General features: G+C 42.8%; 1 protein-coding gene across 1 annotated transcript in view; it reads left to right on the top strand.

Annotated features, from left to right (window-relative positions):
• The window catches only part of LOC149434847 (exocyst complex component 6B-like), a gene marked incomplete at its 3' end in the record, with an annotated part of 116,555 nt that overhangs the window by 5,434 nt on the left and 87,756 nt on the right, over positions 1-23,365 (top strand). Inside the window, exon 3 of the mRNA XM_089663312.1 lies at positions 2,619-2,687. Coding sequence (XP_089519438.1) covers positions 2,619-2,687 — 69 coding nt within the window. The remainder of the gene's footprint in view (positions 1-2,618; positions 2,688-23,365) is intronic.

The following is a 23,365-nucleotide window of genomic DNA, read 5'->3' as shown; positions in this document are numbered from 1 at the left end:
CCCAATCAGTACTAACCCCACCAACAACTCCGTGCACAGCCATCCAAAGCAGTGTGCCGCCCGAGCTGACAGGGAGGAGAACTGTTAGTAAGCAAAACAGTTCTCCTCCCCGTCAGAGATCCTCGGTAATCAAGGGCCAGGACCCAGTGATTGACAGCCGTGAGTGGCGGCGCAGGTAGGGTGTGTACCCCCTACCAGAAAATGCAAAATCACATATATATTTTGCGCACCCGTGCTGGCTTGTAGCAGTATTTCTGCTATAGGGTGGTTGGGAAGCGGGTAAAGCTGAACTCCAGGCACGGAACACTTTCATTTAAATGTATTCATAAATAGCCACAAAAGATATAAATCCACTTTATGTCCACTAAATGCTTTTATAAACCCAGATAATACTTTGTAAAAGTAGCTGTGACATCATCACTGCTCTGGACATAGCCTGTGATGAGACCCAGAAGACCCCACCCACTACTGGCTGCCTGCTGAAAACTACAGGAGGGGGCGGAGACAAGACCAGCCACCCAGCACAAGAGGAGAGAGCACAATGAGCGGTCTTTAACCACTTCCCGACCGGCCGTTGCATATAAATGGCCGGACGGTGGCAGTACAGAGTCGAGTGGCCGTTTATAAACGGCCTCCCCGCACCCTGCTTGTGCGCGCTCCCTCGGAGCGCGCAGCACCACGATCCGATGCCCGCTGTGTCCTCCGGACACAGTGAAACACCGATCGTCGGGCGGGATCTCTGTACGAGGTCCCGATCATGTGATCACTGATTGGCCAATCAGTGATCACATGCAAAGTAGTAAGCTAGATGTCACTTGTGACATCATTGCTTACTACGTGTGAAATCTGTGAATGATCACAGAGGTCACATGGTACAAGGCTATTCACAACAGCCTTGTACCATGTGACAAGCTGTGACCAATCACAGCTCACTCAGTACTTCTCAATGAGTGCAAGAATGCACACAGAGAGAGAGAGAAATGATTGCTTTTACATCCTAAAAAATCTTCATCACCCCCACAAGTAGTACAGTGTCACCATGGTGACACTGTACTACTAGGGTGACAGTATGTAAAAAAAATATAACTAAATAAAAAATAATATAATAAAAAAAATAAAAATGTAAAAAAAAAAGTTTAAAAATTATAATGTTTGGTTCTAAACTAATTTGGATATTTTTTTTTACTAAAAAGATAACGGAATAAATTTTCGAAAAGATTTATGATGAAATATTATTTATTTGCAAAATTTTATAAAAAAAAACTTTTAAAAATTTTTTTTGGACGCTTTCATTTACATAGCAAAAAAAATAAAAATCCCAGCGGTGAATAAATACCACCAAAATAAAGCTTTATATGTCTCAAAAAAATGGTAAAAAATTCATATGAGTACAGTGTTGCATGACAGCGCAATTGTCATTCAAAGTGTGATAGCGCTGAAAGCTGAAAATTGCCCTGGTCAGGAAGGGGGTAAAAGTGTCCGGTCTGGAAGTGGTTAATACAGGAAGCTCCTGCACAGAGGTACATTCTCACACTGGATTACTGTGCAGATCTGGAAGAAACATGATGAATGGATTTATACAATAATTGCTTACATTGGATTTCAGCTTTAACCATTTTTGTATCGCATTAAAAAAAAACAAAATTGAAAAAAAAATGTTGTTTGTATCTTTTTTGTAACTGGATCATAATTCTAATGTCATTTTATATGGGGCAAATTATAGAATAAAATGTATACATATATCTTTTTCTAGCTAACACTGACTAAAAAGTGATTTATTTTAATCTTTTTAATTTTGTTAGTGTTTTTTTTTTTTTTAATGGATTGCATTAAAATTTTTCATTTTTGCTGACAAAATCGCCAAAAGAAAGTATTTTGTCCTGAACAAAAATAGAACATTTATCATATTTTTATTACTGTATCTTAAAGTGATTTGTAAAGCTTTTATTTTTAACCTCTTCACGCCGGCCGCATGCAAATGTGCAGCCTCCCGGCGTCTGGGCCTTGATGCCGAGCGGCTGCACATTTGCGTGCAATTAAGAAAAACGTGTGCTGAGAGCGCGCGCCGTGTGCGCTCCCAGCACACATGTCCGGCACTCACGGAAAGGTCCCGATCTCCTCTCTTGATCGGGATCATTTCGGATGATGTGACCGCCGTGACAGCGAATCACGGCAGTCACATGACCCTAAAACACCACCCCACCTCCCAGCTTGTGAAACCCTTAAAGGGCCGGGAGGCGCCGGTGCCAAGGGGTTAAATAACAATCCATGTATGCTTACCTGCTCTCTGCAATGCTTTTGCACAAAGTGGCCCCAAACCTCCTTTTCTGTGGTCTCCCACCATTGCTCTTGGATTCTCCTGCCTTCCAAGCCCCCCCCATAGCAGGTGGCTTCCTCATGTGGCCTTAATCCTCAGCCGGACTGTGTGTGTGTCTATAGATTCACACAGTGCAGCTCAGCCTTGTCCCCCCCCCTGCTGCCTACAATGATTCTAGACTGATTACAACTGATTGTGCTGTGTGATAAATCTCCTTTCAGCTTAGTTTTCTATACTGCGTATACATTATAATGTCTTTACTTGTTGTTCTCCTGTAATGGCTGTCCTTTCTGACTTTCAGGCACCGGGCACACAGGACCTGGTAGACTTCTCTCCGGTATACCGCTGCCTACACATCTACACGGTGCTGGTGAGTTCTCACAGTTCATTCCCGACTATAGAAATCCAACAGCAGCCAGCAAGAAAGGTTGATGACATGAGATTATCCCACTTCTACACACTAAATGGCCAAAGGCTCGTGGCCATCTGACTATCACTCTTGTAATAAAGTGGAGCTTCACGCTCTCAATCAACATTTACCATTTTTAATCCTTCGGCTGCTAGCATTAGTAAATACATAGGAAGGTATATTATATTTACTTGTCTTCATTTTTTTTTACATTTCTTTAGTTACTTCCTGGTTTCCAGGCCTATGCCAAAATGCCTAGTCATACATACCAGCAGTCTTCAGGAGGGGGGAGGGTTTATTTCAGCTAAGCATACCTTCCGGCATACATGCCTGAGCTAAGGGCAGATGGATTAGAGGAAGTAAATGCTATATGAATAATCTGCCCTTACTTAAAGTGATATTAAAGGTTAAATAAAAAATATATAATAATATATTTACCTGCTCTGGGCAATGGCTTTGCCCTGAGCAGCACTGATCCTACTTCTGTTGGGTACCCCACCAGCGCTTCTGGCTCCTCCTCTTCTCCAGTGCCCCCATAACAAGTGGCTTGCTCTGGGAGCAGTAGTGCGTGCTCATTCCCGAGCCCAGCGCTGTGCGCCCCTAAGACAGAACGGGACTCGTCCCTGCCCCTAGTTCCTCATCATTGGCTATGATTGACAGCAGCCGGAGCCAATGTCTCCTGCTGTCTCTCAGCCAATGAGGAGATAGAGACCCAGGGGATCAGCCACTCTTGTGCTTATCACTGGATTCGTGATCTGTTTTAGAGGGGCTGCTTGGGGAGCTGCATACTGAAGGTTTTTTACCTTCATGCATAGCATGCATAAAAGTAAAAAAAAACCTTCAACCTTTAGAACCACCTTAACCCCTTGACGCCGATTTCACACAAAAATTAAAAAAAAAATTAAAAAATCAAATTGCTTCCTAAATTTAGGCCAATATGTATTGTGCCCAATAACTGTATATTGATTGGTTTGTTAAAATGTTCTAGCATCTACAAAACTAACTATGGTATATATACTGGAATTTTTATTTTATTTTTTATACTAGTAATGGCAGCGATCAGTGACTTACAGTGGGACTGCAATATTGTGGCGGACAATCGGACACTAACTGCCACTTTGTGAAAACAAGTGACACTAATAGAGTGATCAGTGCTAAAAATATGCACTGACACTGTACTAATGACCCTGGCTGGGAATGGGTAAACATCTAGGGTGATCAAGGGGTTGACTGCGTGCCTAGCTATGTGTAATATTTACTGTGTGTGCTGTTCTCACAAGGTCATGTGCTGGATTCTCTTTCCCTGCTTGCAGGGAAAGAGAATCCAGCACATTGCCGCTGAAAGGACACAGCTCTGCCTTTTTTTTCTTAGGCAAAGCAGTGTTCTGTCAGTCTCCTAGACGATAGGCAGGTGCCGGCGCTCATCCATTGGACAGCACCCACTGATTGGCTTCTGTTGTGGCCAATCACAGCAGAATCGGGAAGCACACGCACTCGCGACCAGGAAGCGCAGAATTACGTTTATGTACGTGATTCTGCACAGCCGCCCTGTAGGTTGGCAAATGGTTAATGAAACTAAGGGAACGTTGCACAGTTCGTCTGGTTCCAAAAAGACACAAGTCCATCCAATTCAACCCAAAGGGGAAAAAAAACTGAATTTATCATTCACCTGATCAGATTGCAGTAAGGTGAGATTTTTTAGGATTCTGCCTTTGTACGTCTCATCGTTGCCTTTCTTGTCCTCTGACTATTCAAGCTGTCAGAGTCAGCTGAGATCTAGAGGTGGCTGAATTTTAGGTGAATCACAGAGCTGTACCGATCCCTGGCCCCCAGCACTGCCATCAATCTGTCTCCTATGTGGAACATTTGTTCTAGAAACACCCATCTTGGGGGATTTCACTCCTTGACGCAAATGTGAGTCACTTTGAATGCCTGGGAGACAAGTCACTCATGTGTCATGACATCTATTAATCTGTTTCCATTTCTTTTATAGGAAACCATATGCTAAAGAAATAATATCATGTACAAAAAACAACAACTTTCTACCAAATAAAGACCAACACAACCTAAATATCCACTTTTTTCTATAGGGGCCAATGTATTCAATCCTGTTTCTTTTTTGAGGACTTTGAATATGGCATCTCCCCTATAGAACTTGTGCTCTCACCAAATTCCACAGATGACAGTACCACATTTCCTCTATGTAAAAGAATGAATTAAAGTGTTACTAAACCCAGGACCTTGCATTCACTATATCTGGTCTCCCCGGACTCTGCATTCGCTATATCTGGTCTCCCCGGACCCTGCATTCACTATATCTGGTCTCCCCGGACCCTGCATTCACTATATCTGGTCTCCCCGGACCCTGCATTCACTATATCTGGTCTCCCCGGACCCTGCATTCACTATATCTGGTCTCCCCGGACCCTGCATTCACTATATCTGGTCTCCCCGGACTCTGCATTCGCTATATCTGGTCTCCCCGGACCCTGCATTCACTATATCTGGTCTCCCCGGACTCTGCATTCGCTATATCCGCTCTCCCCGGACCCTGCATTCACTAGATCTGGTCTCCCCGGACCCTGCATTCACTATATCCGGTCTCCCCGGACCCTGCATTTACTATATCCGGTCTCCCCGGACCCTGCATTCACTATATCCGGTCTCCCCGGACCCTGCATTCACTATATCTGGTCTCCCCTGACCCTGCATTCACTATATCTGGTCTCTCACAGTACACACAACATGGAAATGTAATTTCTTTAGTAAATATAAACTGCTAAATACCTTTTCTCATCAGCAGTATATAGCAGTCTTGTGACTTCTATCAGTGTCCAGAACAGCACTGGTTACAGCTTGTAGGAGGAGTTTTCAATCTCCTGTAGGAGAATGCAGAACCCTTGACCTCTGTCTTGATAGTGCTGATTGGCCTTGTGCTGATCACATGCACTCTCCCAAGAAAAAAAAAACTGTAGCAATACACACCAAACTAGATATGTGCAGCTTGCCCCCGATTCTCTGTTCTATCAGGAGATATTTAGGAGACACTGGAAGGAGGGGAGGATCAGAGAAGACAGGATCAAACGTCTTTTTTGCACAATGTGGAGGATTAACCCCTTAGTTTCCACCGAGAGCATGACAATCATGATTTACTGCTTTTACAGATTGATTTTACTGTTGTGGGTTTAGTAACACTTTAACTGTTGGAATGGAAATCAATTGAGGTTGTTTTTGAAATGTAAACTAGAAAGTAATTGAAAACTGATTAACCACCTGCTTACTTTTGTATATACATGTCCTGTCAGTAAGTGATTATCACAAGATCATGGCTGAGGCTGCATCTATGATCTTGGTAGATTATTTTTTTAGGTGATGATTGCCTTTTTTGAGGTACTGATCACTTTTACAGTGTTGGGAGGGGATGTCTGCCCCCCCACCCGCGGCCTCCTCTAAAGGAAAAGGAGAGCCTGGGACCGTAGTAAACTGCTAGGATGGCTTCCCACAGAGATGGAGGAACGTCAATTTCCCGATCTCCTCTGTGATGAATGAACACAGAAGAGAGGATGATTTTTTCACTTATGGTTTCAGAGCTCTCATTCCCTGCCAGAGAAACAACCAAGCACGAAAAAGGATCTGTACCTGCCCAAATCTATCACAAGAGGGCTTGTTTGGCCCCCTTGTGATAAAGTTAATGATACTAATGACTATGTTTATGTTTATGTTGGTCCTCCCCCATCCTCTGGAACTCGCTACCCCAATCCATCAGACTGTCACCTTCCCTCTCCACCTTCAGGCGCTCCCTGAAAACCCATCTCTTCAGGGAAGCCTACCCCACCCTCACCTAACAGCCGTTCTCCTTCATTCCTCTTACCTCTCCATCCCCCACAGCCACTTCCTCCTGTACCACTACCCCTCCCTCAAAAGAGCAGGGCCCTCGAACCCCTTGTGTGCTGTTTGTAGTTACTGTACTGTTTCATGTATTGTCCCCCCCTCTATTGTACAGCGCTGAGCAAACCCTTTGGCGCTATATAAACTCGATGTAATAATAATGTTTAAAAAAAAATTTTCATACCTGCTCTGTGTAATGGTTTTGCACAGAGCTTCCTCCTCTCTTCGGATCCCCCGCCGACACTCCTGGCCCCTCCTTCCCGCCAAGTGCCCCCACAGCAAGCGGCTTGCTCTGGGGGCACCCGTACAGGCTCGCTCCTGAGCTGCTGCCCTGTGTCTTCATTCACACACAGCCGTGGCTTGGCCCCGCCCCCTCTCGTTGGTGCAATGCCTGTGATTGATGCCAATTAGGAGGGAGAATCGCCAGACAGCCAAGGCTCTCCCTGGGTCACAATGGGGCCCAGGTAAGTACTGGAGGAGCTGCTGCACACAGAAGGTTTTTCATAGAATGCATGACTGTAAAAACCTCGAGCCTTTACAATCACTTTAAAGGAAATAAAGTGTAAAAAAATAAATTTAAATAAAAGTAATAAAAAATGACAACCCCCCGCCCCCCCCCCCTCCGCCACCACCACATACAGGCAAACGGTTGTGTAGGTGATATGTAAACAGTGATTACACCACACATGAGGTATCACCACAAATATCAGAGTGAGAGCAATAATTCTAGGGCCATAACTTGCCATTAAATCAAAACTGACAATCCGTAGAAGCTTTTGCAGCATCGCCTATAGACCATTTTAGAGTAGTTTGTCACCATTTCACAGGCGTGTGCAATTTTAAATCTTTGGGTATCCACTGTATTTATTTTATGCAACATCATCTTTTATAATTTACCACTAAGTTGGGTATTATGTTGTGTTTGTGTGCAATAAAAATAATTTTGATCACCAGAAGAGGAAAATGTTTAAGTTAATGCACGGATTGACAACACGAATATAGCTGAGATGAATTACAAATGTTTGTCTAGGTCAGTGGTTCTCAGCCTTCCTAAGGCCGTGACCCTTTCATACAGTTCCTCATGTTGTGGTGACCCCCAACCATAAAATTGTTTACCCAGTAATTATAATTCATGAGTGTCGTTTTACCTCCAATATTGCTGCTTTCAACACAGTAGCTGCTTTTAACAGAGTAGCTGCTTTCAACACAGCAGCTGCTTTCTACACAGTAGCTGCTCTTTACACATCGGAAATATGTGTTTTCTGATGATCTTAGGGGACCCCTGTAAAAGGTTCGTTAGACCTCCAAAGGGGTCGCGACCCACAGGTTGAGAACCACTGGTCTAGGTGGTACTGTACACCGAGTGTGGCACACAAACAGCGAGAAGAAGTATCACCTTCATGTTGGAGAGGATGTGGGGCAATAGGGACAATGGCTCATATATGGTGGGAGTGTCCAAAAATTCAGTTATTTTGGCAGGATATAATTCATGATATACAGGAGATTTGGGGGACATCTATCCAGAATGATCCGTGGGTGTGTCTTCTATAGAACAGAGTTGTCGGTAAAACAATATAAAAACAGTTTATTATATCATCTGATTGGTGCGGCAAAGGGTTTAATACCTAGGTTTTGGAATGCCCAGGATCCACCAACAATGAGGGATTGGATAGAGTAGAATATGTTGGTAGGATGGAGGAACTTTGTTACATGGAGAAAGATGAAATGGAAAAGTTTAGAAATATTTGGGGTAAATGGTATGAGTTTAGAACTTCAGAAAAATACTTAAAAATAAAAGGCCCCCTGATAGTTGTACCAGAGAATGTAAATGGTTAAAGAGAGATATATATATACAGTGGGGATCGAAAGTTTGGGCACCCCAGCTAAAAATTTGTATTAATGTGCATAAAGAAGCCAAGGAAAGATGGAAAAATCTCCAAAAGGCATCAAATTACAGATTAGACATTCTTATAATATGTCAACAAAAGTTAGATTTTATTTCCATCATTTACACTTTCAAAATAACAGAAAACAAAAATATGGCGTCTGCAAAAGTTTGGGCACCCTGCAGAGTTAATATCTTGTACTGCCCCCTTTGGCAAGTATCACAGCTTGTAAATGCTTTTTGTAGCCAGCCAACAGTCTTTCAATTCTTGTTTGAGGTGTCTTTGCCCATTCTTCCTTACAAAAGTCTTCCAGTTCTTTGAGATTTCTGGGCTGTCTGTCACGCACTGCTCTTTTAAGGTCTATCCATAGATTTTCAATTATGTTGAGGTCAGGAGATTGTGAAGGCCATGGCAAAACCTTCAGTTTACACCTCTTGATGTAATCCCCCGTGGATTTCGAGGTGTGTTTAGGATCATTATCCATTTGTAGAAGCCATCCTCTCTTTAATTTCAGCTTTTTCACAGATGGCATCAAGTTACCATCCAAAATTTGCTGAAATTTTATTGAATCCATTTTTCCTTCTACTCGTGAGATGTTCCCTGTGCCACTGGCTGCAACACAACCCCAAAGCATGATTGATCCAACCCCATGCTTAACAGTTGGACAGAGGTTCTTTTCATTAAATTCTGTGCCCCTTCTTCTCCAAACGTACCTTTGCTCATTCCGGCCAAAAAGTTCAATGTTAACCTCATTGGTCCACAGAACTTGTTTCCAAAATGCATCAGATTTGTCTATATGTTCATTTGCAAAGTTCAAACGATGATTTTTGTGGTGAGGACGTAGAAGAGGTTTTCTTCTGATGACTTTTCCATGAAGACCATATTTGTACAAGTATCTCTTTATAGTGGAATAGTGTACCACAACTCCAGTGTCTGCCAGATCTTTCTGGAGGGATCGTGCAGTCAAACGTGGGTTTTGAATTGTTTTTCTCACAATCCTGCGAGCTGTTCTGTCTGATATTTTTCTTGGTCTTCCAGATGTTGCTTTAACTTCCACTGTTCCTGATGACTGCCATTTCTTAATTACATTCCGAACAGAGGATATTGACATCTGAAAACGCTTTGCTATCTTCCTATAGCCTTCTCCAGCTTTGTGAGCGTCAACTATTTTCAGTTTCAGTTTCTAGACAACTGCTTAGAAGAACCCATGGTGCTGATTGTTGGGGCAAGGTCAGATGAGTCTGGGCATTTAAAACCTTTGAGATTGACATCACCTGGTCTTCCCAGATGATGATTGAGAACAATCCATGACACTGGCAGGTCTCAGCTTGGCAAAGGGGGCTGTGCATGCTATAAATTCTGCAGGGTGCCCAAACTTTTGCAGACGCCATTTTTTTGTTTTCTGTTATTTTGAAAGTGTAAATGATGGAAATAAAATCTAACTTTTGTTGACATATTATAAGAATGTCTAATCTGTAATTTGATGCCTTTTGGAGATTTTTCCATCTTTCCTTGGCTTCTTTATGCACATTAATACAAATTTTTAGCTGGGGTGCCCAAACTTTCGATCCCCACTATATATATATATATATATATATATATATACGACTAGATTAATAGGAGGGGAAAGAGAGGGTAAGATGAGATTGGACAAGGGTGTGTTGGGGTGGGTATGGGGATAAAGTTTATATGTATGATGTAAAAAGATTTATGATGGTTTTGTAAGGTATTTTTTTTCTTAAAAGAAAACTTAATAAAAGATATAATGGGGAAAAATTTTTTTTTGATGCATTTCCTTTAAAATTTGCATTTGATAAACTGCTGCGTAAATATCGTGAGATATAAAATGATTGCAACAGCTATCTCCAGGGCCTCTGGATTCCAGAAAATGGATAAAGTTTGGGGGTTCTAATTCATTTTCTAGTAAAAATGCACAGATTTTAAAATGTGTTTAACCCCTTCACGCTGGCCGCATGCAAATGTGCGGCCTCCCGGCATCTGGGCCTAGACGTCGAGTGGCCGCACATTTGCGTTCATGTAACAAAAAACATATGTGCTGAGAGCGCGTGCCCTGTGCTCTCCCAGCACACATGTGCGGTACTCACGGAAAGGTCCCGGTCCGCTCTTTCGATCAGGACATTTCCCAATCATGTGACCGACCGTGACATCACGGCGGCCACATGACACTAAGCCCCGCCCCGCCCACCTCCCGGTGCAGGAACGCCTCTTCACGCCGGGACGATCCGGCGTGAAGGGGTTGAAAAAATTGATCTGGACAGCCAGTGGTTTAGCCCGGGTTCACATTAGAGCGATACTGGTTTCTGTGCAAATTCCGCACCGCATCATAATCGCACCCCGTTCATGCAAACCGCTGCGGGTGTGTATGTAAAGTTAACACCCCGAAATCTTTTTGCAAAACGCTGTGCGATGTGCAGAATCGGATCACATAGGTGTGAGTACCCATGCCATCTGATTCTAGTGGGGACCAAAAAAAAAGGGGGGGTCTTGCACCTTTTTTGATGCGGTGTGATTTGATGCATACAAAATGTACGGCTCAAATTGCACCGCACAGAACTCGCATGTAGTTTGCACAGGAATGCGATGCGTTTGCTGTGCGAATCACATGCGATATGTGGCACCGCAGAAACGTGAACCCGGGCCAGGGGCAGACTGACAACTCATGGGGCCCCTGTGTCCTTGCCCAAACTCAAAAAAGCCTATGAAAAAGGTACCAGGGGCATCTGATGGAGACCCCTACTGACCCCGGGCCCTCGGGCAGTGCCCGAGTTTCCAAATGGTCAGTCTGCCCCTGACCCAGGCTCAAAGCCATAAACTTGTAATTTCAAGCTGTTTTTTTTTAGCTGGCACTGTCGAGGATTGCTTATCAGTCCTAAAGCTTTGCAGAATGTCCCATCTCTGTGTGTGTATGGATAAAATAAATATATGGGAGCATCGGTGCGAGGGTTATTTTCTGTAGGTCCTTGGACTTGAAGCAGCCTCAGAGAGTTGTATGAGATTTGGTATGTCATTACAGTTCCCGGGAGAGCCACAATGAGAGGTTAATTTTCTTTTCTTTGTAAAGATCAGACAGGGGACACCGGGACGTGTTGGCGCTCGCTCCTGTTTGGGTTAGCAATGTTTTCTCGTGCTGGTGGTGCAGTGCTCGGGCCGAGGTCTCCCGGAGTTTACTTGTGATGTTGGCAGGTGTCTTGTCTTCTCTTGCATAGTGACGGCACAGATCACTTAAAGAATTTTATTTCCACCCAAGTTGTAGATTGCCTGCATGTCAGCATCCGATCACGTCCCCGAAGATTCACATGGGCTCTCTGGCAGTTATAGGCACACTGAGAAGCGGCTGATTAAATGGAGCTGCTGGGTCAGTGTGACGCTTGGACCATACTGAGCAAGTTTCATGGAAAATGGAAACAAATGCGTTCTCTTCCTTTGTACAGAGGGTTCAGAGCAAAGGTTCATAAGGTCTTTATGATTACAGACCCCCCCCCCCCCACTGGGTTGCCCAATAAGTCTCCCTATATCTATTTCATCACACTGTTAAAGTCATCATCTCCAGTTATATCAGGTATCCAGATGACCTCAAAAGACAAGTTTGGTTTTACTTTACTTATAGAGGGAGATTGACTAAAACAGTGCACACAGAATGCAGCTCTGCAGAGAAACCAATCAGCTTCCAGCTTTTATTGGTAAAGCTTAACCCTTTGATGCCGAGCGCACGCAAATATGCAGCCTCTCGGCTTCTGGGCCTTGATGCCAAATGGCCGCATATTTACGTGCAGTTAGAAAATACGTATGTGCTGAGAGCGCGCGTCCTGCACGCTCCCAGCACATATGTCCGTGACTCACAGGTTCCGATCTCCCCTTTCGATCAGGAGCTTTTCCGATCATGTGACGGCGAATCACGGCGGTCACATGACCCTTAACCTCCGCCTGCCTCCTTGCTTCTGAAACTCTTAAAGGGACGGGAGGCGCCGGCGCTAAGAGGTTTATTGAACAAGCTGAAGTTAGATGCTGATTGGCTGCCATGCACAACTGCTTCAGATTCTGAATGCTCCAGTTTTAGTAAGGCCTCTTTCACACGGGCGTTCCGTATGTTCGTTTTTTTCATCTGTCCGTTGACGGATGAAAAACTGACCCCCATGTATTTCTATGGACTTGCGGATGTAAACGGATGAACATCTTTTTACATCCGCTAATGACTGCATCCTTGAACATCTGTTTTTTTTTTGTTTAATGGAAGAAAACCCGTTTTTCTTCCACAAAAAAACCCGGAACAGATGTCAAACGAATCTCAACGGATGTCAAACGGATGTCAACACGGATGAAAAACGGATGTCAATGGATGAAAAACGTATGTCAACGAATCTAGACGGATGAAAAACGTATCTAGACGGATAAAAAAATGGATCTAAACCGGATGTAAACGGATGAAAAGGATGTAAATGGATGAAAAAACGAATGTAAACACAACCAGTTTTTCTTTGAAAAAACATGACTGAACTGAAGAAAAAAAAAATGGAACGCCCGTGTGAAAGGACCCTTAATTTCCCACAGAGCCTGCAATGGAATGGCAAAAAGAACCTCCCTGGCGGTATGATTCTTTCCGATTTTTGGTGCTGAAAGCGGTACCATTTTTTTGCATGGAAATATGTATTTTTTTATTGTAGGCTGTAATTTTTAGGAATAACTCACTGAAATCTGTCCGAACAAGAGTCTAGTAAACATCCCGGGTATGATAAAATTTGAAACACGAAATCATAAATTATAATTTAATAAATACTCATAAAAAATAATAATATAATAATACATTTAATTAAATAATATAATCAAACCAAAAACACTGAAATTTGAAATATAGCGCCAAGTTCGCACATCGCTGAGCAAAGTCGCAAAATCGTTTTCAGTGTCTGATGAGGAATTTCCCCCACGAATCATTATCACTCAATTCTGCAAGTTTTGGCCGGGGATGCTGCAGGGGACACATCGCGGGAGCGCAGGGTAAGGTAAGTGAAGAACAAATGCCGGAGCAGTGCAGCATTGGTATTCCCGAGTATAGCTCGGGGTTACCGCTCTTGGTACTGAAATGTTACCCCGAGCTACACTCGGGAATACCGCCAAGGAGGTTAAGGATTTAATCATAAAAACAGCAAACATGCAAGCCATGTGGAACTAATGCGATTTTTGTTATATCTGCACAATCAAAACATGGAATTGAGGTCCAGCTACTGACAATTTAATTCTCATGTCATCTGGTACATCAGTTTAATTTCTCCATTTTGATTTCAAGTTTAACCACTTCAATACCAGTCACTTTCACCCCCTTCCTGCCCTGGCCAATTTTTAAGCTTTCAGCGCTGTCTCACTTTAAATGGCAATTGCACATTCATGCAATACTGTACCCATATGACATTTTTATAACTCAAATAGAGCTTTCTTTTGGTGGTATTTAATCACTACTGGGTTTTTTTTGGTTTGCAAAATTAAGAATCTCAAAAAGTTTTTTGTAAACCCCCCCCAATTTTCTTTGTTTCCGTTATAAAATTTTGCAAATAAGTAATCTTTCTTCATAAATTTAGGCCAAAATGTATACTACTACATTTCTCGGGTAAAAATAACCCAAATCGGTGTTTATTATTCAGTCTGTATCAAAGTTCTAGCGTCCACAAACTGGTATATATCTGAAAATCAATCAGTCCTGATGTAGTAACGGCCTCTCATTTCTTGAGGCCCTAAAATGCCATGACAGTACAAATGTCCCCCAAATTACCTTTTTTAAGAAAATAGACAGTCCAAGGTATTTAGTAAGAGTCATGGCAAATTTTCTGACTTTTTTGGTCATTTTTTTGTAGGGAAACACAAATTTTGGCCACCGAAACATATTGGCCGAAAATAGGAGACGATCGGTGTATACAGTGGCTGGCTGTCACTATATGTCAGTGCCGGTTTTTAAATGTAATTACCGGCTTTTTTTTTTTTCTTCACTATAGCTCACAGAATCAGCTGTCACTTTCCCTGAAACTAATAGAAACAATGTTTCCGTTTAGTTTATTTCCAGGAATTAAAAGAAACAATGTTTCCTTTTCGTTTATTTCCCGAAATAAAAGAAACAAAGTTTCCTTTAGCTCTGGGGAAAGTGACAGCTAATTTTGTGAGCTCTAGTGAAGAAAAGAAAAAAAGCCAGCAATTGCATTTAAGAACCGACACTGACCTATAGTGGCAGCCAGTGAGGGGGCCTCTCTGTATACACTGCTCCTCTCCTGCCCCCTCCTTGCACATCCTGTCCTCCACCCCCTCCCCCCAACAAAGAGGACCTCTTACTCATATGCTATCACATAGGGAACTATTGGCCCCCTGTGCGATAGCAATAAAATAATAAGTAAAAAATATATATATATACAGTATATATACACATGAAAGTAGAAAAAAAAAAAACCTGAAGCCTCCCCACCCGTTCATACGCAGACATTTTGGTTTGGTTTTCGGCCACATGCATTCTGAAATTTTCCGTATCTGTTTCGGCACCAGAATTTTCATTTCGGTGCACGACTAATTTTTTTTTTAAATTAAGAAATTACATTTTTTTTTTCACAATTGTACACAATGAATCGCATGAGTCATCTTATGACGTCCTCCTGCAATGTGGCTGCTCTGAGATCTGTCACCAGCTGTGTCCACCGGACACAGCCGATATCAGATCACTGTATTGGGCTGCTGCCGGTACCGTGTGATCGACGTGACCAATCACAGCAGATCACATGACAACGGTAAACCGTGAATAGTTTATGTCCACCAAGAACAACGAAAGACCCGCCCGGCCTATTGTAAAGTGGTTAAAGAAGCAGCAAGGCTTTCTCCAAGAATCTCCTTACCAATTGTATATTACCTATAAATCGTCCCTTTGGTAACCTTATTTCTTGCTTGATGTTCTTGTCTTTCCTCGATTTCTTCACGGGGGATTTTTTTTTTGTTTACTCTCCTGCAATAAGACAGCAGTTTGTTACATGTTGGGACCTGTATGGACAAACGCACTCATTCATGCAACCTTTGTTGCCTGTGCTATCGTTCTCCCATGTATGTGTTTTCCCTATTTCTTGGCTGATAAAGTCATGGCCAAAAATATTGGCATCCCTGAATTTCTCTCAAATAATGCACCACTTCGCCCAAATTGTTGCAATTACAAATCTTTCGGCATTCTTATGTTTATTTCTTTTGTTTGTATTGGTCTGACACTAAAAAGAAACAAAAGGCCAAATCTGACACATTCCACTCAAACCCCAAAAATGAACTAGACAAAATTATTGGCACCTTCTCAAAATTGTAAGTATTAATTGCATTCCATGTTTGTGTTGTTCCTGTAATTTGTATTTAAACTCACCTGTATCAATTTACAGGTGCTGACAATATAGAAATCACACGGGCAACCAGTTAACCACTTGAGCCCCAGAGGATTTACCCCCCTTAATGACCAGGCCTTTTTTTGCTGTTTGGCGCTGCACTAATTCAAATGATAATTGCGCGGTCATGCAATGCTATACCCAAACAAAATTTACTTCCTTTTTTCACACAAATAGAGCTTTCTTTTGGTGGTATTTGATCACCTGTGCGCTTTTTATTTTTTGCGCTATAAACAAAAAAACCACAAAAATTTTGAAAAAAACCAATATTTTCTACTTTCAGCTATAAAAAATATATCGTAAACTCAAAGTTAGTCATAAATTTAAGCCAAAATGTATTCTGCTCCATGTTTTTGGTAAAAAAAATCCCAATAAGTGTATATTGATTGCTTTGTGTGAACGTTATAGCGTCTACAAACTATGGTATAGATACTGTAATTTATGCCTTTTTTTGCTATACAGCGCTGCACTAATTCAAATGATAATTGCGCGGTCATGCAATGCTGCACCCCAAAGAAAATTACGTCCTTTTTTTCACACAAATAGAGCTTTCTTTTGGTGGTATTTGATCACCTGTGCGCTTTTTATTTTTTGCGCTATAAACAAAAAAACCACAAAAATTTTGAAAAAAAACAATATTTTCTACTTTCAGCTATAAAAAATATATCGTAAACTCAAAGTTAGTCATAAATTTAAGCCAAAATGCATTCTGCTATATGTTTTTGGTAAAAAAAATCCCGCGCATTAGCGGGCAAACTGGCGCTATCTAGGAGGGGCGCTAACACTATCGGAAGTCACCAGTGACACTAATATAGTGATCAGTAAAAATCTGTTCACTGTAATCAATGACACTGGTGACAGGGCAGTGAAGGGGTTAACTGGGGGGGGGGGGGGCGATCAAGGGGTTAAATGGGATTTCTGGTGCACTAGCGGGCAAACTGGCGCTATCTGGGAAGGGCGCTAACACTATCGGAAGTCGCCAGCGACACTGATACAGTGATCAGTAAAAATCGGTTCACTGATCAGTGACACTGGGTGACAGGGCAGTGAATGGGTTAACTGGGGGGGGGGGGGAGATTAAGGGGTTAAATGGGATTACTGGTGTACTAGCGGGCAATCTGGCGCTATCTGGGAGGGGCGCTAACACTATCAGAAGTCGCCAGCGACACTGATACAGTGATCAGTAAAAATTGGTTCACTGATCAGTGACACTGGTGACAGGGCAGTGAAGGGGTTAACTGGGGGGGGGGTGATCAAGGGGTTAAACGGGATTACTGGTGTACTGGCGGGCAAACTGGCCCTATCTGGGAGGGGCGCTAACACTATCGGAAGTCGCCAGCGACACTGATACAGTGATCAGTAAAAATTGGTTCACTGATCAGTGACACTGGTGACAGGGCAGTGAAGGGGTTAACTGGGGGGGGGCGATCAAGGGGTTAAACGGGGTTACTGGTGTACTGGCGGGCAATCTGGCGCTATCTGGGAGGGGCGCTAACTCTATCGGAAGTCGCCAGCGACACTGATACAGTGATCAGTAAAAATTGGTTCACTGATCAGTGACACTGGGTGACAGGGCAGTGAAGGGGTTAACTGGAGGGGGGGGCGATCAAGGGGTTAAACGGGATTACTGGTGTACTGGCGGGCAATCTGGCGCTATCTGGGAGGGGCGCTAACTCTATCGGAAGTCGCCAGCGACACTGATCAGTAAAAATCGCTTCACTGATCAGTAACACTGGTGACAGGGCAGTGAATGGGTTAACTGGGGGGGGGGGCGATCAGGGGGTTAAATGTGTCCTAGAGTGTTCTAACTGTAGTGTAGTGCTTGTGTACTCACTTTTTGGATGTCTTCTTCTCTGTCTGGAACGGAATGTGTCCAGGCAGAGAAGAATGACATCATATCCTGCCCTGTGTATGTCAACACAGGACAGGATAGGACAGGGACCGATCATGTGATTTCAGCCAGAAATCACTGGCTGAAATCTGATTGATCCCTCCTGGATCAAATAGTGTCACCCGCGGGTCGGCGCGCGCGCGCCCCCTGCCGGCGAAAGTGTCGGGAACGCGGAACCCGTTTTTAAACGTGGTTTTGCGCTCCACTGCCGCCCTGCACACATATATACACAGTGGCAGGCCGGCAAGCGGTTAAACTGGTGAACAGTTGACTTTTCTATTGTGTGTCTCTGTGTGCCATATGGAGCATGAAGAAGAGAAAGAGCAGCAAATAATTGTCTGGGGATTTGAGAACAAAAATTGTGGAAAAGCATGGACACTCTCAAGGTTACAAATCCGTCTCCAGAGATCTTAATGTTCCTGTGTCCACTGTGTGCAACATTGTCATCAAGACGTTTACAGCCCATGGCACTGTAGTTAATCTTCCTGGACGTAAATGACAAAAAAAAATTGGTCAATGATTGTAATGAAGGATTGTTGGAATGGTGGCTAAAGAACCTCGATCAGCTTCCAGACAAATTCAGGCGGAACTTCAGGCACAGGGTACTACTATGTCAGGCTCTCACTATACGTCGCCATCAGAATAAAAAGGGACGCTATGGTAGGAGACCCAGGAGGAACCCACTGCTGACACAGAAATATGGTAGGAGACCCAGGAGGACCCCACTGCTGACACAGAAATATGGTAGGAGACCCAGGAGGACCCCACTGCTGACACAGAAATATGGTAGGAGACCCAGGAGGACCCCACTGCTGACACAGAAATATGGTAGGAAACCCAGGAGGACCCCACCTCTGACACAGAAATATGGTAGGAGGCCCAGGAGGACCCCACTGCTGACACAGAAATATGGTAGGAGACCCAGGAGGACCCCACTGCTGACACAGAAATATGGTAGGAAACCCAGGAGGACCCCACCGCTGACACAGAAATATGGTAGGAGACCCAGGAGGACCCCACTGCTGACACAGAAATATGGTAGGAGACCCAGGAGGACCCCACTGCTGACACAGAAATATGGTAGGAGACCCAGGAGGACCCCACCGCTGACACAGAAATATGGTAGGAAACCCAGGAGGACCCCACTGCTGACACAGAAATATGGTAGGAGACCCAGAAGGACCCCACCGCTGACACAGAAATATGATAGGAGACCCAGAAGGACCCCACTGCTGACACAGAAATATGGTAGGAAACCCAGGAGGACCCCACTGCTGACAGACAAACATGAAAAAGCCAGATTGGAGTTTGCTAAAAGTTACCTGAGGAAGCCAAAATCATTTTTGGAGAATGTGCTGTGGACAGACGAAACAAAATGACAGCTTTTTTGGAGTTTTGCATTGAATGCAGATTTGGCTTTTTGGTTCTCCACGTTTTTGTGTCCTACCAATATAAACAAAAGAAGCAAATACGAGAATGCCGAAACATTTGTAATTGCAACAATTTTCTAGGCGAAGTGGTGCATTGCATTGTCTGACAGAAATTCAAGGGTGCCAATATTTTTGGCCACGACTGTATCTACCTTTTATACCAGTAAATGACTGGAGCGATTCACTATACTTCCTTCCGTTTGATCGTTAAATGCGAAGTTCACTTTTTAAATAAACTGATCTGTGCATCTGCCTTTGAACTGTTTTGCCAGCAGCGTCCGGGCACCCCGGGCCTTATTTCCCTTCTTTATGCAGCTTTGAACAGATGCTCGACGCATACTTCTCTCTTATATGTCGCTCATTGGGAGCGCGACCTGGGGGCAGTCATGGATCTGGAGGACTGGAGTAGGACCTGGTTGCTTATAGCTAAATGTTCATTTAATACAACCACGCTGGAGGCGGCATACAAGGTATTATTTCGTTGGTTTTGGTTTCCGGTTCATTTGCCCCAGGCGAACCCTGCCTGCAGTGATCAATGCTTTCGGGGTTGTGGCCATCGTGGCGATGTATTGCATATCTGGTGGTCATGCCCGAGACTGTTTCATTTTTGGTCTCGTGTCTTTGGCCTCCTTTTCACCTTGTTCCATCTCTCCATACGCCGGGATGCTCGGTATACTTTGCTTCATTGTCCCATACTGGGCCTCTTGGCTCACCAGCAGAAGTTGGCTTCCTATTTGTTTTTGTTGGCCACTAGAACAATTGCTCAGGCATGGAAGAGCCAGTTTGTCCCTCTTCAGGGAGTGCGGGACCGTATGACCACTATGATGCTCAATGAACAGATGTCGAGTATCTGCAACGACTCCCAACGTAAATTCTTGAAAATATGGGAGCCGTGGTTGCAATATGCCTTTCCCACGCTCCCCCCGGCTAGTCTGGGGTTGTGATATTGCTCGGTATTGGCGTTCTCGGACCCCTGCTCTTGGTCTTGTCATCTCTTATCTTTTGTACTCCTCCTTCCTCTTCTTTTTTTGTTTGTTTTTGGTGTGGCAGTGGATAGCTGCCTTTGGTTTGACTTACTGTCGGTTTTATACCACTGTTTTTTCCCTGTATGTGCCATTGATGGCCCCTGCATGGGCGCATCTTTTGTTCTGTTGGTGTTAGGGCACTGTTTTCTTTATTTTTTTATGTGCAATTGATGGCCCCTGCGTGGGCACGATTTGTTGCTCCTGTCTTCTTAAAATGTTTATAAATTAAGAAAAACATTGAAATACAAAATGATCTTTGCAGTTAAGAAAGTAGGTTAAAATGAACTTCGTGCAGTTTTGAAATGGCTTGATTTGTTTACCATACCTGGCCTCCTTTCAATCCCACACAGAGGCGATCACTCTCCCTTTGTTCAAAGAAGCGCATGTTCAGTGCGCTCTCTCACCCTGTTGTGGCAGCACGAAGCTCAGCCGCTGCTGTTACAAGGGGGGAGAGAGCATGCATTCGCAGCTTTTGAACGAGGCAAAATGCTCACTAGTGTGATGCTGGGGCACAAGCGGTCAACGTCTGCCGCACCCTAGGAACTAGCCAGGAATGGAGGATGCTAAAAATATGGGACTCTTTTCACAAGGCTTTGGGGTTACTGTAAATGGCCTACAAGTATGGCAGTGACATTAAACAGACCTTCACTCATCATTATAACCCACATGGAAGAAAAATATATATGAAATATATTTTAAAAATATTCTTCCCAAATATATTGACTATATATATATATATACACATTTTTTTCAATAAATATATATACTGTATGTTGAATATGGCCAAAATTGTGTGTGTGTGTGTATATATATATACACATACACACACACTGCATATTACAAAGTATATGAACAATATTTTTAAAAATATATATTTTTTAAATATATTCTTCAGATTTTTTTTTTTTTTTTTTACATATAAAAATATATATTTGTAAATGCATTCCATAAATGTACATTTCTATTTTTACCGACATACAGTATATTTAAAAATGTATTTGTAAAAATATTTTTCATATATTTTGTAATAAAAGACATATTTCAACATACAGTATATAAATAAATATATACATACATTTATTGAAATCTATTTATTGAAATATATTTTGAAATATATTGAATACAGCCAAAATTGTAGTATTTCAAATATATGTCAATATATTTGGAAGAATATCTTTAAAATATATTTCAAATATATTGTACTTCCATATGGGACTCCCCCCCCCTTCTTCTTCTTGCACAGTTGTAAAAGTTTTTTTTATTTTTATTTTAAATACCAGTTTTTATTTTCAACTTTTAACTTCCACCATCCTCAACTTAACGCGAGGATGAGATATCTAATACGATATCTATGTATATCTCGCACATGTGCAGACATGCCACGGGTCTATAGGACCTGGCAGAGATCTACAGTGCATCTGTGCAAGCCCAGAAAGCAGCAGGTCCCTGCCAGTCTAGGACCTAAAGACCATCAGGTGAAGGGTAAGTGATGAGCCCCAGAAATGCATTGGCTGTTGCAAAGCAAAATCTTTTGAAGGACTGTACAAGCTGGTGTGGTACTCCCCCTCTTTTCAAAACTTTAGTAAACTCCTCCAGGGGTCCAGCAAGACCCCACAGTTGCTGGTGAGCAGCCTCTAAGACTGCAAACCACCTATTATGGTATAACCCATCTCCATCAAGTTCAGTGCTTCTACATCACAAAGACTCCAATGGACCTGACACAGATGTGTGGCATCCTCTGCACATGTGCAGGGGTTTTGTGGGATTTTGTGTATGCGCAGACACGCGGGTCTCTGCCCAGTCCTATAGACCTGGTAGAAACCCGAAGCATGTCTGCTTATGGACCAGAGTCCAGACCGAGATGGCAATGTGGGAGCAAAGCAATAAAGAAGAACTTTGGGCTGGAAGGAGGACAACCCTTGACTCCATGGGACTAGTAAGTGTATGTTATTTTTATCTACATTCAGGAACAATTATCAGGGACTTCAAAGAAACTTTTAGGTAGGTTGGCATGAATTCCCCTTGACTGATGGGTCAATTTTTTTAAAAAGTTGAACTTAGTCTGTAATAGCTGCTTGTTCTGTGTGATATCCATCTAACTTTCAGTTTTTTTTTATATGTATAAAAGTGCGGAAACTTTTTGAAGACCCCTTCTATATTAATTTTGGATAGCTTGAGCAAAATAATAGAAAAAAAAATTGTTTTGAGGATTTTAAGATCCTATCCAAAAGTTTGTATGACTCAAATACTCACACGTATTATAGTTTGCATTTTTAGTTTGTGTAATTAGAAACGTTATTCCACCTAAAAGGGGTTTTATCTACTGTATAGATGAAGCCTAATGACGTGAATCAGCCCCTTGCTTCTTATGTGTCTTGAATGTACCAAAAGTGAGATCTGTGTGCCATATTTCCTCATTTTGTTCCTTTCTGTTTCTGAGTTTTGGGTATTTTCTTTCAGCTTTGTTAGTTCCAGCTCTTCCTTGTTACATTTTCCATAATATGAAGTGAATGTCTAGCAATGATGGGAATCCCTTTTAATGCAGGTGACCTGGGAATTCGCTAAGGCAGATGCCTCACCACAGACCAGTCGCCAATATTGCTTGTGGGCTCCCTGCAAAAAAAATCTTATTTTTATTTTTTACATTTATTTCAGGTACTTATATACCACTGTCAATTATTCAGCGCTTTTACATATATATATTGTACATTTACATCAGTCCCTAACCCTCAAGGGGTGTACAATCTAAGGTCCCTAACTCACATTCATACATACACATACTAGGGCTAATTTTAGACAGGAGTCAATTTACTTACCAGCATGTCTTTGGAGTGTGGGAGGAACCCGGAGGAAACCCACGCAAGCACAGGGAGAACATGCAAACTCCAGGCAAGTGGTGCCGTGGTTGGGATTCGAACCTACGACCCTAGTACTGCCAGGTGGAAGTGCTAACCATTTAGCCACTGTGCTTATTCTCCATTACTGGCTTATCATGCTTTGTCCTACCCTGTGTCTCTGTGTAGTTGTGGCCATCTTGGTAGTGATGACCACTTTTTGCTGCCAGACGTAGCAGGACTAGTACAGAAAGCACAGTTCTACAGAATGAATGA

This window comes from Staurois parvus, unplaced genomic scaffold (assembly GCF_062004578.1).
Source record: "Staurois parvus isolate SC_StPar_1 unplaced genomic scaffold, SC_StPar_1.0 ptg001656l, whole genome shotgun sequence".
In the NCBI taxonomy this organism is placed as follows: Eukaryota; Metazoa; Chordata; class Amphibia; order Anura; family Ranidae; genus Staurois; species Staurois parvus.
This window is presented reverse-complemented; position numbering and strand designations above follow the sequence as displayed.